Genomic DNA, 18,244 nt, shown 5'->3' with positions numbered 1-18,244 from the left:
GTGCTGTGGGGAAGGGAAGGAGGTAAAATGGGGGGGATGGAGAGGGGGATGACCATGCTACATCTAGACTGTGAGCCTGCTGTTGGGTAGGGACCGTCTATGTTGCCAACTTGTACTTCCCAAGCGCTTAGTACGGTGCTCTGCACACAGTAAGCGCTCAATAAATATGACAATGAATCACTGACATCGTCCAAGAAGCAGCAGCAACAAAATGCATTGATCCATTCAATCGTATTTACTGAGCGCTTACTGTCTGCAAAGCACTGTATTAAGCGCTTGGGAGAGTACAATATATCAATAGACAGACACAATCCCCGCCCACAACGAGCTCACAGTCTAGAAAGGGAGACAGACCTTAATATAAATAAATAGATAAATAAACGGCAGATATATACATATGTACTGTGGGGACGGGAGGGAGGATAATGAAGGAGCAAGTAAGCGGCGCAGGAGGGAATGGGAGGAGATTCATTCAATCATATTTATCGAGCGCTTACTGTCTGCAAAGCACTGTATTAAGCGCTCGGGAGAGTACAGTATATCAATAGACAGACACAATCCCTGCCCACAACGAGCTCACAGTCTAGAAAGGGAGACAGACCTTAATATAAATAAATAGATAAATAAACGGCAGATATATACATATGTACTGTGGGGACGGGAGGGAGGATAATGAAGGAGCAAGTAAGCGGCGCAGGAGGGAATGGGAGGAGATTCATTCAATCATATTTATCGAGCGCTTACTGTCTGCAAAGCACTGTATTAAGCGCTTGGGAGAGTACAGTATATCAATAGACAGACACAATCCCCGCCCACAACGAGCTCACAGTCTAGAAAGGGAGACAGACCTTAATATAAATAAATAGATAAATAAACGGCAGATATATACATATGTACTGTGGGGACGGGAGGGAGGATAATGAAGGAGCAAGTAAGCGGCGCAGGAGGGAATGGGAGGAGAGGACTTAGGGAAGGCTTAATGTGGGCTGAGCACTGTCTAAGTGCTTGGGAGAGTCCACCTTCCCTGCTAGAAGCGGCTCTCGGGAAGCAGGGCTCTCACCTTGAATCCTGGAAAACCAGGAGTGCCGTGCTTGCCGGGGTCTCCGCTGTCCCCTTTCCTCCCGGGATCCCCTTGGTCTCCTGGGATTCCTGGCGGCCCCCGATGCCCGGGTAACCCTGCCCTGTCTCCATCCAAGCACCTGCAGTCTCCGGGGTCTCCTACAGCGCAAAGAGGCGGAGGAAGGAAGAGGCACAGATCAGAAAAATCATCCCTAGTATTGGTGAAGCCCTCTAGACGGGAAGCTCCTTGTGGGCGGGGGATGTGTCTGGTTGTCCTGTACTCTACCAAGCGCTCAGCGCAGTGCTTTGCACATGGCAACCGCTCGGTAAGCACCACCGAATAACTGGATGAAGGAGTTATGGGCCAAGCACTGTACTGGGTGCTGGGGTATCAGATAAATAGCCATCAGGTCAGACACTGTCCCAATCTGACGTGGGGCTCAAACTGGAGAGTGCAGAGGGAACTTACTTCCCGTTTCACAGATGAGAAAACTGAGGAAGAGAGCAGTTAAGTGATTTGCCAAGGTCACATTTTATCTTATTATTATTAATAATGCTATTTGTTAAGCGCTGTGTGTCGAGCACTGTTCTAAACACTGAGATTAAATACAGTTTCCCCCTTCTAGACTGTGAGCCCGCTGTTGGGTAGGGACCGTCTATGTTGCCAACTTGTACTTCCCAAGCGCTTAGTACGATGCTCTGCACACAGTAAGCGCTCAATAAATACTATTAAAAAAAAAAGCTAATCAGGTTGGACACAGTCCCTATCCCACATGGGTTCACAGTCTTAATCCCCTTTTGACAGCTAAGGGTACTGAGACCCAGAGAAGTGATACAAGCAAATAGGGTCGGACACCGTCTCTGTCTCATGTGGGTCTCAAAGTCTCGACCCCCATTTTCCAGGTGAGGTAACTGAGGCACAGAGGAGTTAAGTGACTTGCCCAAGGTCACACAGCAGACAGGTGGCAGAACTGGGATTAAAACCCATGACCTTCAGGTCCCTGCTCTATCCACTCCGCCATGCTGTTTAAATCAGGATTTTTTTTTAATCACCCCAGAACCTCCCTCAGTCTGCTCCCTTCCCTCCCAATTCCCCACCCTCCTCAACTCCCTCCCCCCCGATCAGAACTTACCTTTCCATCCCTTGCTTCCTCTTGCTCCGGGGAATCCGGGTGGTCCTGCTAAACCTGGAATTCCCTGAGATCCTCTGAGTCCATAAAGGATACCTGAGAGAGAGAGAGAGCTCACATGAGATTCCCCACTCCGGGTCAGATACGAAGCTGCCGGAACCCACAGGCAAAAGGGGACTCCATCTCAATCAATCAATTAATCAACCGTATTTATTGAGGGCATATGCTGGGCAGAGCACTGTACTAAGCGCCTGGGATGGTATAATAGAGTTGGTAGACTCTATCCCCGCCTTTAAAGAGCCTGCAATCTAGTGGGAGGGACAGAGCTAAACATAAATTACAAGGTAGGGAAAACAACAGCGTAGACTAGAATAAAGCAGCCAAGCGAGAGCTGAGGTTTTCTGATGCATCGCCCAGGATGTGAAATCGGAAATCAATCAATCAATCGTATTTATTGAGCGCTTACTGTGTGCAGAGCACTGTACTAAATGGATGGATCTCATGGACCTAGGAGACATTATTCCGAAACGTGTTTCGCGGGAAAAGATGGGCCGCCTTCTAGACTGTGAGCCCACTGTTGGGTAGGGACCGTCTCTATATGTTGCCGACCTGTCCTTCCCAAGCGCTTAGTACAGTGCTCTGCACACAGTAAGCGCTCAATAAATACGATTGAATGAATGAAATGAATGCATGTTTTGTTTCGTTGCCTGGCGAAAGGCTCGGCGTTTGGGGGTAAAAGCTGAGTCCAGATATTTTCAGCCTGGGTGAGATCTGCTAGAGGTCTGTTCTTTTCATTCCTCTAAAAAGAGAAGGTTTTACACCCCATCCTTCTTCAACAGAGTGGGCTTTATACAAATATGAAATTTCTGATATGATCATGGGGATGACCTCCTACCCTGTTCCCCTAAACCAAGACCTTTGAACACCCCCATCCCCGCAAAAAAAAGAAAGAAAACGCACATTCCCCAGAGCGTTCTTGAACCCTGTACTTTAGCTCAGAAAGCTTCAGTGGAAGCAATAATAATAATAATGGTGATGGCATTTGTTAAGCACTTACTTTGTGCAAAACACTGTTCTGAGCTCTGGGGAGGATACAAGGTGATCAGGTTGTCCCACGTGGGGCTCACAGTCTTCATCCCCGTTTTACAGATGAGGGAACTGAGGCACGGGGAAGTGAAGTGACTTGCCCAACGTCACACAGCTGATAAGCGGTGGAGCCGGGATTAGAACCCATGACCTCTGACTCCCAAGCCCGGGCTCTTTCCACTGAGCCACGTTGCTTCCCAGCAAGGAAACAGTTGATAGACGCACTTGGGGCAGTAAAACCACATTTATGGAAACAAAGTGAACGTTAACCCTCAACAACCTCTCTGTAAAAAGAAAAAAAGGGTTTGAATCCCAGCTCCGCCACATGTCTGCTGTGTGACCTTGGGCAAGTCACTTCACTTCTCCGAGCCTCAGTTCCCTCATCTGTAAAATGGGGATTGACTGGGAGCCCCACGTGGGACAACCTGATCACCTTGTATCCCCCCAGCGCTTAGAGCAGTGCTTTGCACACAGTAAGCGCTTAATAAATGCAATTAGAAAAAAAAAAAAAGCCCACCAGCTCATTTAAAATAACTGAGAAAGCAAGTTCATCCCTCCTGCATAAAAGCAAATACTACAGTGGTTTACCTAAGGAGTTTCCGCCAGGAATCCCCCGCTGGATTGTAAAGTACCACTTGAAGTGATTGAAAAGAACTGCGGGAACCGGGAGCGGAAATTCCTTAAATGTTCATTTTCTACCAAATAGACAGAGCTTCAATCTGGTGCCCGGCCAGGGAGATGGAGGAGGGAAGTTCACCATGGGTAGGGGGTCTGTTGAGCTTTCCAAGCACTTAATACGTGTAGCGGGCGGAGATCGCATCTGCCAACCCTGAAGGAGTGAATTTTCCCTAGCGCTTAGTACAGTGCTCTGCATGCAGTAAGTGCTCAATAAACTGACTGATTGAAAGGCAAACTGGAGCGCTCGTTGGCCCAGTTATGCTGCTGATTATTTTCTAAACATGGTGGCAACCAACGGTGATTTTTTAAAGATGCATTTTAAGGACTGCCTGTCTCCCCCATCTCCACTGTAAACTAACAACGCCGAGTATAGTACTCTTCCAAGTGCTTAGTACAGTGCTCTGTACCCAGTGAGCTCTCATGAGTGGGGAATAATAATAATAATAATAATAATGACATTTATTAAGCGCTTACTATGTGCAAAGCACTATTCTAAGCGCTGGAGAGGTTACAAGGTGATCAGGTTGTCCCACGGGGGGCTCACAGTCTTAATCCCCATTTTACAGATGAGGGAACTGAGGCCCAGAGGAGTGACTTGCCCAAAGTCGCACAGCTGACAATTGGCGGAGCCGGGATTTGAACCCATGACCTCTGACTCCAAAGCCCGGGCTCTTTCCACTGAGCCATGCTGCTTCTCTGGCTGGACTGTGTCTGTTCATTCTGTGGTAGCGCAGTCTCCCAAGAGCTCAGGACAGTGCTCCGCACATAGTATATGCTCCATAAATACCACTGATAGATTGACTGAATAAATACCATTGTCGATAGACTGTAAGTTCTTTATGGGCAGGGAATGGGTCTGTTTATTGTTATATTGTACCCTTCTCTCATTCATTCAATCGTATTTATTGAGCGCTTACTGTGTGCAGAGCACTGGACTAAGCACTTGGGAAGTACAAGTTGGCAACATATAGAGATGGTCCCTGCCCAACAGCGGGCTCACAATCTAGAAGGGGGAGACAGACAACAAAACAAAACATTCATTCAATCGTATTTATTGAGCGCTTACTGTGTGCAGAGCACTGTACTAAGCGCTTGGGAAGTACAGGTCGGCAACATATAGAGACGGTCCCTACCCAACAGTGGGCTCACAGTCTAGAAGGGGGAAACATGTAGACAGGTGTCATCAACCCTTTCAAGCGCTTAGTACAGTTGTCCGTACACAGTAAGCGCTCAAAAAATGCCACTAACTGATATGCTATAACTGATAAGAGAAGCAGCGTGGCTCAATGCAAAGAGCCCGGGCTTTGGAGTCAGAGGTCATGGGTTCAAATCCCGACTCCGCCAATTAGCTGTGTGACTTTGGGCATCATCATCATCATCATCAATCGTATTTAGTGAGCGCTTACTATGTGCAGAGCACTGTACTAAGCGCTTGGGAAGTACAAATTGGCAACACATAGAGACAGTCCCTACCCAACAGTGGGCTCACAGTCTAAAAGGGGGAGACAGAGAACAAAACCAAACATATCAACGAAATAAAATAAATAGGATAGATATGTACAAGTAAAATAAATAAATAAATAAATAGAGTAATAAATATGTACAACCATAGGCAAGTCCCTTCACTTCTCTGGGCCTCAGTTCCCTCATCTGGAAAATGGGGGTGAAGCCTGTGAGCCCCCCGTGGGACAACCTGATCACCTTGTAGCCTCCCCAGCGCTTAGAACGGTGCTTTGCACATAGTAAGCGCTTAATAAAATGCCATCATTACTATATTTCCCTTCAAAGCCCTACTGAGAACTCCCCTCCTCCAGGAGGCCTTCCCAGACTGGGCCCCCTCCTTCCTCTCCCCCTCCTTCCCCCATCCCCCCGCCTTACCTCCTTCCCCTCCCCACAGCACCTGTATATATATTTGTACGTATTTATTACTCTATTTTACTTGTACATATTTATTCTATTTTATTTGGTTAATATGTTTTGTCTTGTTGTCCGTCTCCCACTTCTAGACTGTGAGCCCGCAGTTGGGTAGGGGCGGTCTCTATATGATGCCAACTTGTACTTCCCAAGCGCTTAGTACAGTGCTCTGCACACAGTAAGCGCTCAATAAATACTATTGATTGATTGATTGAATGAAAGGATGATTCCTCGGTTAATGTTCGAGAAGATTGCCATCTAGTGGTAGAAAGTTTGCATGAGCGAAGGGAAACAGTGCGGTACCAACCAGATTTACCTACTACTAATAATACTAATAATAATGGCATTTGTTAAGCGCTTACTATGTGCAAAGCACTGTTCTAAGCGCTGGGGAGGCTACAAGGTGATCAGGTTGCCCCACGGGGGGCTCACTGTCTTAATCCCCATTTTAATCAATCAATCAATCAATCGTATTTATTGAGCGCTTACTGTGTGCAGAGCGCTGGACTAAGCGCTTGGGAAGTCCAAGTTGGCAACATATAGAGACGGTCCCTACCCAACAACGGGCTCACGGTCTAGAAGGGGGAGACAGGGAACAAAACCAAACATACTAACAAAATAAAATAAATGGAATACATATGTACAAGTAAAATAGAGTAACAAATATGTACAAACATATATACAGGTAAAAAATACATATATTTTACAGATGAGGGAACTGAGGCACGGAGAAGTGAAGTGACTTGCCCAAAGTCACCCAGCTGACAGTTGGCGGAGCTGGGATTTGAACCCATGACCTCTGACTCCAAAGCCCGGGCTCTTTCCACTGAGCCATGCTGCTTACAATCTTTTTTTTTCCATTTTCCCTCATTTTGTCTTCCTACCTAATATCGTTACTGGGGTTTGACTGTTCCAAACAGAATGATAGTTTATAATAATAATAATAATGATGGCATTTGTTAAGCGCTTACTATGTGCAAAGCACTGTTCTAAGCGCTGGGGAGGCTACAAGGTGATCAGGTTGTCCCACTGGGGGCTCACAGTTTTAATCCCCGTTTTACAGATGAGGGAACTGAGGCCCAGAGAAGTGAAGTGACTTGCCCAAAGTCACCCAGCTGACAGTTGGCGGAGCTGGGATTTGAACCCATGACCTCTGACTCCAAAGCCCGGGCTCTTTCCACTGAACCACGCTGCTTACAATCTGTTTTTTCATTTTCCCTCATTTTGTCTTCCTACTTAATATCATTAACTGGGGTTTGACTGTTCCAAACAGAATGATACTTTATTATAATAATAATAATAATGATGGCATTTGTTAAGCGCTTACTATGTGCAAAGCACTGTTCTAAGTGTTGGGGAGGCTACAAGGTGATCAGGTTGTCCCATGGGGGGCTCACAGTTTTAATCCCCATTTTACAGATGAGGTAACAGAGGCCCAGAGAAGTGAAGTGGCTTGCCCAAAGTCACCCAGCTGACAATTGGCGGAGCCAGGATTTGAACCCATGACCTCTGACTCCCAAGCCCGGGCTCTTTCCACTGAACCATGCTGCTTACCATCTTTTTTTTCATTTTCCCTCATTTTGTCTTCCTACTTAATATCGTTACTGGGGTTTGACTGTTCCAAACAGAATGATAGTTTATAATAATAATAATAATAATAATAATGGCATTTGTTAAGTGCTTACTATGTGCAAAGCACTGTTCTAAGCACTGGGAAGGCTACAAGGTGATCAGGTTGTCCCATGGGGGGCTCACAGTTTTAATCCCCATTTTACAGATGAGGTAACAGAGGCCCAGAGAAGTGAAGTGACTTGCCCAAAGTCACCCAGCTGACAATTGGCAGAGCTGGGATTTGAACCCATGACCTCTGACTCCAAAGCCCGGGCTCTTTCCACTGAGCCATGCTGCTTACAATCTTTTTTTTTTTCATTTTCCCTCATTTTGTCTTCCTACTTAATATCGTTACTGGGGTTTGACTGTTCCAAACAGAATGATAGTTTATAAAAACAGTCAAATGAAAATGCAGTTCACCGTGCCCTTAGGATCCAGTTCCTCAAATACTGTAGGAGAAAGTATTTATTGGGTGCTTACCGTGTGCAGGGCACTGTACTAAGTGCTTGGGAGGGTACAGGGATTAAGTAGACAGGATCCCCCTCTCTGGGGCCGAATCAATCAATCAATCAATCGTATTTATTGAGCGCTTACTATGTGCAGAGCACTGTACTAAGCGCTTGGGAAGTACAAATTGGCAACACATAGAGACAGTCCCAACCCAACAGTGGGCTCACAGTCTAAAAGAGTGGGCTCACAGTCTAATGAAGATAAGGAAGAGGAGGACTGAGTCGATGATTTACGAAACTGTTCCTGAGTCTCTGCTCTGAAAACAGGATAGTAAAACTCATGCCAAGGGATTCTGAGGCAATCAATCAATCAATCAATCGTATTTATTGAGCGCTTACTGTGTGCAGAGCACTGTACTAAGCGCTTGGGAAGCACAATCACCATTATAGGTAGCTAGAATAAGCATTGGTTCTTGTTAAAGCTTACTAAGTGCCGGGGGAGATACAGTATAGGCAGATTGGACACGGTCCCTAACCCACCTGGGTCTCACAGTGGGAGGGAGAAAAGTTACTTCAGCCCCATTTCACGGATGAGGAAACGGAAGCATAGAGAAGTTAAGTAACTGGCCCCAAGCCCCACACCAGGCAAGTGGCAGAGCCCGGGCTTTGGAGTCAGAGATCACGGGTTCAAATCCCAACTCTGCCAATTGTCAGCTGGGTGACTTTGGGCAAGTCACTTCACTTCTCCGGGCCTCAGTTACCTCATCTGTAAAATGGGGATTAAGACTGTTAGCCCCAAGTGGGGCAACCTGATCACCGTGCATCCTCCCCAGCCCCACACCAGGCAAGGGGCAGACACGGGTTTAGAACCCAGGTCATCATCAATCGTATTTATTGAGCGCTTACTATGTGCAGAGCACTGTACTAAGCGCTTGGGAAGTACAAATTGGCAACATATAGAGACAGTCCCTACCCAATAGTGGGCTCACAGTCTAAAAGGTCCTCGGACTTCCAGGCTTGAGCTCTCCCCACTAAGTCCATCCCTTACCCTACTCTCATCACCTCCTCCAGAGCGACGGAGTGGACTTTCAACTTTGAACTGTGGCATGAGACGGGTTAAGAATTTTTGTGCCTTATTATTCCCTGCATTCTTTACTTGGGGACAAGGAGTTACCCAAAAGAGGGGTTCTTTCGGTGTTTCCCAACACCTCCTCCCTTATCTTGCCACTACTACCTTCCTGTGATTAGTGGGCTGCTCAGGCTCAGGGCCAGAGGCTTAGAAAAGCTAACTCCTCTACTCCCTAATTCATTCATTACGGTGTCCAAGTAAATAGCAAGCCTTCTTCAAGAAGGGGACGACGGCAGAAGCAAATCCGAGAGCCTTTGGGTTTAATGAGCCACGGGGTTGCTACACGCTGATATTTGCTACTTGCTACCGGCTCCAAGTCAAGTCCGCTAAATAGCGAGCCTTCTTCAAGAAGGGGACAACGGCAGAAGCAAATCCAAGGGCCTTTGGGCTTAATGAGCCACGGGGTTGCTACACGCTGATATTTGCTACTTGTCAGTTGACGGAGACCCAACATCTCATCATCATCATCATCATCAATCGTATTTATTGAGCGCTTACTGTGTGCAGAGCACTGTACTAAGCGCTTGGGAAGTTCAAACTGGCAACATATAGAGACAGTCCCTACCCAACAGTGGGCTCACAGTCTAAAAGGGGGAGACAGAGAACAAAACCAAACATACTAACAAAATAAAATAAATAAAATAAATCTCATCCCTAAAGACAGCGGGTTGAGTGTGTACAAATTCTCTTGGTGTGGCAGGAGGTACAATTTGGGCTTTCCTCAGCAGCAGCATGTGAAATGTCCACAAAAAGAGCTGATAATTCCTTTCCAGAATAAAGAGGGCTGAATGCGAGAGAATAAGGGTTATCAGGACTGGATATACTGCCGAACATAAAAATTACGGAGACTAGGCATCATGACTGCTCCCTGCTAAAATATTCCAAGACAGTAGACTTCAGAAACAATGTGTCTAAAAAGGAAGGAGTTGTGTTCAAAGCTCTTTTTTTTTTTTTTCAGTCACCTACTATTAGTCTTTTGTCTGGTATGTTCCTTCACCAGTGTTTGACAGGGAAACTTAGCGATTTCATTTCTGTTTGTATGTATATATGTTTGTACATATTTATTACTCTATTTATTTATTTTACTTGTACATATATATTCTATTTATTTTATTTTGTTAGTATGTTTGGTTTTTTTTTTCTCTGTCTCCCCCTTTTAGACTGTGAGCCCAATGTTGGGTAGGGACTGTCTCTATATGTTGCCAATTTGTACTTCCCAAGCGCTTAGTACAGTGCTCTGCACATAGTAAGCGCTCAATAAATATGATTGATTGATTGTTTGCAAACTGTTTATGTCAACAATTCCAAACGGGGAGTATGAAAGACAGATGCGCTGCGCCCTGATCAAATGAACCGCCGGTCCCGACTCTAGCAAGAGAGTAAAGGCAAAGGTGGCTTTAACTATATTCTTCTAAAAAGACATGTGATTATGCCACCCCCCTTTATCCTCTTCAGTGTGCTCTAACACAAAGAAATAAAATTTTAAAAAACTAATTTTCAGGACCTATTTGCAAAGGAGCCAACACTTGCAGAAACTTCTTTTCCATCATGGACTCTGTAGTAGTCTATCGAACAATCCACGGTATTGACGGAGCACTTACTCCAGGCTCTGTACTAACTGAACGCTTGGGAGAGTCCAAAATAGTAGCCATGGTGCCCTCAAAGAGCTTTCCGTCTAGCAGGGGAGACAGATACTAAAGTGAATTCCAGGACAGGGGAATATTGCCTCTAATATGGCTTCGCAATAGCAAAGATATTCATCAATCAAGCAATGGTGTTCATTGAGCGCTTACTGTGTGCAGAGCACTGCACTAAGTGCTTGGGAGAGGACAAAAAACAGAGTTGGCAGACCTGTTTAGTTTTCTAAACTAAAGAAATCCAAGGTTTTTCTTGAGCACGGGCTTTGGAGTCAGAGCTCATGGGTTCAAATCCCGGCTCCGCCAGCTGTGCGACTTTGAGCAAGTCACTTAACCTCTCTGGGCCTCAGTTCCCTCATCTGTAAAATGGGGATTAATGTGAGCCCCCCGTGGGACAACCTGATCACCTTGTAACCTCCCCAGCGCTTAGAACAGTGCTTGGCACATAGTAAGCGCTTAATAAATGCCGTTATTATTATTATTGAGGGGATAACACAATCAATGCCGAGTATAAAGTACAATCCAGAAATATGGTTGATTCCCCCTCTCCCTCCATTCATATTCATTTCCTGTGACTGAAGGGGAGATAATGGCAAAGATATCTGCAATGCTATTTTACTTCTACGGCACGGGGTAGTCAATCATTTCAGAGCTGTGTGAAATCCTGCTGTCTGAGCGGAATCAAACTTTAACTACATTAAAAGTTAAACATTGTTCCTAGAGCCCCTAGAAATGCTTTGAAGTGGACTCTCACGTTCACAAAGTATGAGGAGTCATTATTGAAAATGTGGATGAATCTGGAGTGGATTAGGACTGAAAGAGGAGTTGACGTTGAACTACGCAGATGTCTAGGAATGGAAAGGAGGGGAACTTTGTGGTTTATTTTTTCCCCTCTTTTGCTTGCTCGTGAGTGAAATGTCTTTGATGGCTGCCAGCACAGCCACTGGTTACATGGTGAGGGTCACTCCCTCTGAGGGGGACAGGAAGGAGGACAAAACTGTCCTCCTAAACGGGCTCAGCTGCCCGTCTTCCACTAGATCTTTCCTAGCAGCCCCAAGGTTCAACACACAACAGTTGGCTTCCCTATTAGACCAGCCCAGCTCCAAGCTTTGGCCGACGAGGAAGACCGAGCTGATAAAAATCCAGTCGATGACACTGATGTTACCTTGGATCCCCTGCCTTTTACCTTTCACGTTCGATCTGTCCCTACCTTGGGCACGGTTCTGCTCCACAATATTTCCCAGGTCTGCCTTTTCTTTTCCAGTCCTACCGACCATCCCCGTTTGCCATCTTCTGCTGGGATATTGGTCAATCAGGGAATCAGTGGCATTTTTTGAGGACTTACTGTGTGCTGAGCACAGGCCTAAGTGCTTGGGAGAGTTAGTAGACACAATTCTTGCCCTCGAGGAGATCAGCCCTCTGTCCCAAGCTTCTCTCCTCTCCTCTGTAGCCCAAATCATCCTCCGAAAACAATGTTCACAACTCATCAATCCAATCCACAGGAATCTCCAGTGGTTACACATCTCCATTGCATCCATTAGAAACTCCTGATCATTGAGTTCAAGGTCCTCCACCAGCTCCATAAATACCTGCTCTCTAGAATCGCTACATCCCATCCCAAATTAACTTTGTTCCCGTACCTTTCCTTCATTTCTCCCATCTCCGAATCACTGCACAATCAGGTTCCCTGCGTGGAACTCTTCCCCCTTCACATCTGTCGGACCCCAGACCCTCTTCATCTTCACAGCCCTCCAGAAAACCCACCTCCTCCAAGAGGCATTTCTCAATTTCCAATGTCCTGGTTGTTTCAGGTCCAAAGTCTCTCCGAATACATATGTAAATATGGCATTCAGTTCACAGTTCATTTAATTATTCACTTATTTACTACTCTTGCTATTTTGAGAGTTGTAGCTGTGGTTCACCCTTGCCCTTGGATTTGTACCCTTTATTCACCCAACCCTCACAGCACTTACGCATACAAGCATTAATTTATTTCAACGTCTGTCACCCCATCAAGACTGTACACTCATTGTGGGTGGGAATGGGTCTACCGACTCTGTTATAATTGTGCTCTCCCAAGCGCTTAGTACAGTGCTCTGTGTGTAATAAGCGCTCAATAAATACAACTGATTGATTGTTTTTCATCCTGTTCTCACTGAGTGTGGTCACTGTGTGACTGCCCACCTTCCTCCTTGGATAGTTACGTTCTCGATGGTGGGGGCTGTGACCATTTTTACTGCTCACTTCCAAGCCCTTCACCCAGTGCTCTAGACCCTGTGGGAGTCCCTAAACCCACCAGCTGGACTGCACTGTTGTTTCTCAGGGAGAGACAGTGCTCTCATTTTTGAACTACTCACCGTTTAACCCCGGTGGCCCAGCAAGGCCGGGCAAGCCTGGGAGACCGGGTTTTCCGTCGATCCCTGGAAGGCCTGGAAAATACGCTGGAATGCCTGGATCTCCGGTGTCACCTTTGAGGCCCATCTCGCCCGGCCAGCCGGTTCGGTTGTCTGAAATCACACACCACGTCACTCTCTTTCAACCAAAAACGGGCACTTTTGCAGCTCGTTCTCACCCGAATGCCGGCCCGTATTTACCGCTACAGGCCTTTCGCGGAAAGTGCCGCCCTAACGTGGCAGAAGGACCCCGACTCAAAGGGTGCAAGGGTCTGTATGCTCAGATATTCCCCGAATGGTTTGGCAAATAACCCCACGCCCGGCTATACAAACTGGGAGAAGGGAGGGCCAACTGCATTTTTCAAGTGGACCGGTCAATTTTCCATCCTCGTATGACAATCTATGACATGGAGTTTTCTTTGACTTTCCTGTTGAGGGTGAATGTCTCTCTGGGGGTTACCTTTAAATCCATCCGATACGCCAGGCTGACCAGGCAGGCCGGGGTCTCCTTGGTTCCCCAGATCACCCGAAAAGCCCTTAAGTCCTGGCTCTCCTGGCTCTCCTGCAGCACCTGAAATCAATCCGTTGGGTATAAGATAATGTTTTCCAATTCGCTGGAATATAGTATATTCACTATGGAAACACAGTGTATTCAGTATGAAGACACAGTGTACTAATACAACTACTTCGACTACTACCAATCATGGTGCTATTTGTTAAGTGCTTATTATTCATTCATTCATTCAACTGTATTTATTGAGCGCTTACTGTGTGCAGAGCACTATACTAAGCGCTTGGGAAGCACAAGTCGGCAACATATAGAGACGGTCCCTACCCAACAACGGGCTCACAGTCTAGAAGACCGTGCCAGTCACCGTTCTAACCGTTCTAAACGCTGGGATTGGATACAACCAAATTGGGTCGGACATAATTTCTGTCCCAAATGGGGCTCACAATCTTAATCCCCATTTTAAAGGTGAGGTAACTGGGTTACAGAGAAGTTAAGTGACCTATCTAAGGTCACACACAGCAGGCGTGTATTTGAGACGGAGGCACGGTGCATTCAGTTTGGAGGTATTGTGTATTCAGTACAGAGGAATAGTGTATTCAATACGGAGGTTTAGTGTATTTAATACGGAGGTATAGTGTATTCAGTATGGAGGTACAGTGTATTAAATACTGAGGAATAGCATATTCAATATGGAAGTAAACTGATTCAGAGTGGAGAGAAGCAATGCGACTTAATTAATAGAGCACAGACCTGGGGGTCAGAAGGACGTGGGTTCTTGTCCTGGCTCCGCCACTTGTCTGCTGCATGAATTTGGGCAAGTCACTTAATTTCTCTGAACCTCACCTGTAACTGCGGGACATGGACTGTGTCCAACCTGATTACCTTGTATCTATCCCAGCGCTTAGAACTGTGCCTGGCACATAGTATGCGCTTAACAAGTACCATAAAAAAAACCAGAAGTATCGTATATTCAATTCAGAAGTTAGTGCATTCAATACAGAGGTAGAGTATGTATTCAATCAATCAATCAATCAATCGTATTTATTGAGCGCTTACGTGTGCAGAGCACTGTACTAAGCGCTTGGGAAGTACAAGCTGGCAACATATAGAGACAGTCCCTACCCAACAGTGGGCTCACAGTCTAGAAGGGGGAGACAGAGAACAAAACCAAACATACTAACAAAATAAAATAAACAGAATAGATAGGTACAAGTAAAATAGAGTAATAAATATGTACAAACATATATACATATACACATATATACATATATATTCAATATGAAAGTACAGTACATTCACTACGTAGGTACAGTATATTCGACAAGCATCCGGTTACATGCCCAGTCTCCAATGTGCATTTAATTTTACTGTAAATTGGGAGGATCAGATGATTTAACTGCTTTGTTGGTGGTCAGTTTCTAGACCTGTTTCATCTCCAACCAGTATTCTGGAGAAAGCTCAAAAAGAAGTGGTGTCGTAATGGCCCTAAGGGGAATGACTTTTCAGCACATTTCTTGGCTGAAGTTTCTATCGTATCTCCAGGCTTGTTCCAGAAGTACTTAGAAGGTGCAGAGGGGATTCAAAGAGATCCACTGGGTGAGCAGTCCACTGTTGACTACTACAGGGAAATGTTAGAGATATTAGATGATACCTTCTTAAATATTAAGATGATTCACATGATTCTTCCGGCATCCTTTTGCCAGTCAGAGACCACCTACTGGGCTGCTCTCACTCAATAACTGTGTTGCTTATGTTAAGACTAAATTTATACCCACCAGAGTTTAACTACAGAGTATGACGGACCTTAGGGGAGTTTGTTCACTTAGAAATACCGAAGGACATTGTTAATTTGGTGGAAGAAGAGGCTCGTGGAATCTGAAATCTCACAATTTCTGAAAAGGCATGGTATCGCTTTGCAGTAGTGGCAGGAAGGTCAGGAAGCAGGGGACACATACCTTTTCTGAAAATCGGAGGAGGGTACGGGGGAAGTGGCCCTGGGGGGCCCGGGTCACCCATTTCTCCCTAAGGAGAGAAAAATGCATTATAAAGGAGAAAAATGAGATGACAATCACCGAGTGGCCTAACGGAAAGCGCCTGGGCTTGGAAGTCAGAGGAAATGGATTCTCATCCCGGCTCTGCCACTTGTCTGCTCTGTCACCTTGGGCAAGTCACTTCACCTTTCTGTGCCTCAGTGACCTCATCTGTAAAATGGAGATTATTATTAATAATAATAGTAAAGGTATTTGTTAAGCACTTTCTATGTGTCAAGTAAGATTAAGACTGTCAGCCCCATGTGGGACAACCTGATCAGCTTGTTTGTACCCCAGCACTTAGTATAGCCCCTGGCACCTAGTAAGCACTTCACAAATACCATAAAAAAACCAAAAACACATCCATTGTCCATGGAAGTTGGAGGAGGAATCCGAGAACAATGTAAGACATATTACCTGGGAGAGTTTTTACCCCATCATCCTTTAAGCTTTGGAACAATTTAGCTCTAAATGAAACCTCCGCTCTTTTGAGAGCGAACCCCATGGTTTTCTCTCCCAAGATTCAAAAACCAAGCTTCCCAGGTTCAATATTATTCTTTTTTCTACTAGTTTCTTTGATTTCTACTTGGCTTCTCATCCTGTTCTTCTTTTACCAAACAAAATCTTTGAATACCTACAAAGAATTACCTTGCTTTTTCTACGTTTTAGCCAAGCTGTGCTACAACTGATGTAGGTCTTTCGTCTTCCTTCCTAAACCAGACTTGGCCATCATCTTGGTGTTCCGACTGTAATCCAGACCTCACAGCAATTGGGCAAAGATACAAAATCCACCACTTTCACTCAAGTCTTCCAAGAATTCAATCCAAATCCTAACCTTTGGTCCAACTGAACATGACCCAGTTCTGCTGGAATTTAGGCCAAAGCTGATCTGATGTTGTAGAATGCTGAAGCACGGAAGGATTTCAAAATAATCCAACGAAATCACCTTCCAGGGTCAAGGTTTGGGGCAGTCTCTAAAATGGGATTATAAAAATAGATGATCTTCAGGTACACTTTGGCCCAAATATGTGTCTGTACCTGGAGAGGATGTTGGTAAGATTGGCATAGACCTGTGCCTGCTGTTTACAGGTACCTTTCAGGGACATGAGTTACCAGACTCTCCCAATATTCTTCAGTTTTTTTAAGGTATTTATTAAATGCTTACTATGTGCCAGGCACTGTACTAAATTCCGGGGGTAGATACAAGCTAATCAGACTGGACCCAGTCCCTATCCCACATGGGGGCTCAAATTCTCAATCCCTATTTTACGGATGAGGGAACTGAAGCCCGGAAAAGTGAAGTGACTTGTCCAAGATCACACAACAGACAAGTGGTGGATCCGGGATTAGAACCCAGATCCTTCCGACTCAATCAATCAATCAATTGTATTTATTGAGCGCTTACTCTGTGCAGAGCACTGTACTAAGCGCTTGGGAAGTACAAGTTGGCAACGTATAGAGACAGTCCCTACCCAACAGTGGGCTCACAGTCTAAAAGGGGGAGACAGAGAACAAAACCAAACATACTAACAAAATAAAATAAATAGAATAGATATGTACAAGTAAAATAAATAGAGTAATAAATATGTACAAACATATATACATATATACAGGTGCTGTGGGGACGCTCTATCCCCTAGTCCACACTGCTTCTCTAATGATCATTTTTGCTTCTAAGGTGAAAGAAATGGAAAAGCAATACAAAAAGATGTCTTCTGTGACTTATTCAAGGTGATCAGACTTATTTTCTGATGTTTGCAATACAACAGTGATCTTACCTTCATTCCTTTATTGCCACCATAGCCCGGAGGGCCACTGAGGCCTGAAAATCCCTGAAAAAAAAAGAAGAGAATTTTTTAATTTTTTTTTATCCCATTTGAGACAGTATACATGTATTCAAATAGATTAATTTTAGAGACTTTCAATAACGGAGGGATAATTTGGGACCGTACTGCCACTAGGAAATCCATCCTTGCAAAAAGCCACTTGTCTAGGGTAAAATCACCATTTCAGCCTGGTGAGTTTCACATAATTCTCCTTGTGTTTATTTTTCCACTTTGGGGAAGGAGGGCTCTTAAAATATTTTTTGCTGGCTGGGCAAATGCTTGATTTATTTGCATGACTGACGAAAGCTTTCCCTCAAACACTGCAAAGGGTTTACTTTAAATAGTCCCAGGTAGAAGACGCAGTGGAAATGTCAGTGGTGGGCTCAATTTTTTTTTTTTTAAATGGCATTTTTTAAGTGATTACTATGTGCCAGGTACTGTACTAAGCGCTAATGTAGGTAAAAGCTGATCAGGTTGGATACAGTCCACGTCCCACGTAGGGCTCACAGTCTTAATCCCCATTTTACAGAAGAAGTAATGAAGTCACAGAGAAGTGAAGTGACTTTCCCAAGGTCACACAGCAGACAAGTGGCATAGTCAGGATTAGAACTCAGGTCCTTTGACTCCTAAGCCTGTGCTCTTTCCACTAAGCCGTGCTGCTTCTCATTCTCCCATTCCCCTGCATCCTTCGAATGGGACTACTTCGTCCGTGCAGTGGAGGAGAAGACAGATTTGTGACACTGTTTGTAAGTCAGGAGGACAAAGCTCTCTGGTTTGAGCAATCAGTCGAT

At 45.1% G+C, this 18,244-nt stretch overlaps 1 protein-coding gene across 1 annotated transcript in view; it reads right to left on the bottom strand.

The window, feature by feature from the left end:
• Positions 1-18,244, bottom strand: part of COL4A2 (collagen type IV alpha 2 chain) — a 171,263-nt gene that overhangs the window by 34,298 nt on the left and 118,721 nt on the right. Inside the window, exons 17-22 of the mRNA XM_038762180.1 lie at positions 17,406-17,459; positions 15,553-15,619; positions 13,547-13,657; positions 13,051-13,200; positions 2,193-2,285; positions 1,061-1,218 (exon numbers count right to left, since the gene is read on the bottom strand). Coding sequence (XP_038618108.1) covers positions 1,061-1,218; positions 2,193-2,285; positions 13,051-13,200; positions 13,547-13,657; positions 15,553-15,619; positions 17,406-17,459 — 633 coding nt within the window. The remainder of the gene's footprint in view (positions 1-1,060; positions 1,219-2,192; positions 2,286-13,050; positions 13,201-13,546; positions 13,658-15,552; positions 15,620-17,405; positions 17,460-18,244) is intronic.

Source organism: Tachyglossus aculeatus, chromosome 20, assembly GCF_015852505.1.
Source record: "Tachyglossus aculeatus isolate mTacAcu1 chromosome 20, mTacAcu1.pri, whole genome shotgun sequence".
Taxonomy (NCBI): Eukaryota; Metazoa; Chordata; class Mammalia; order Monotremata; family Tachyglossidae; genus Tachyglossus; species Tachyglossus aculeatus.
Note: the sequence above shows the minus strand (reverse complement) of the source record. Positions and strands in the feature narration are given on the sequence as shown.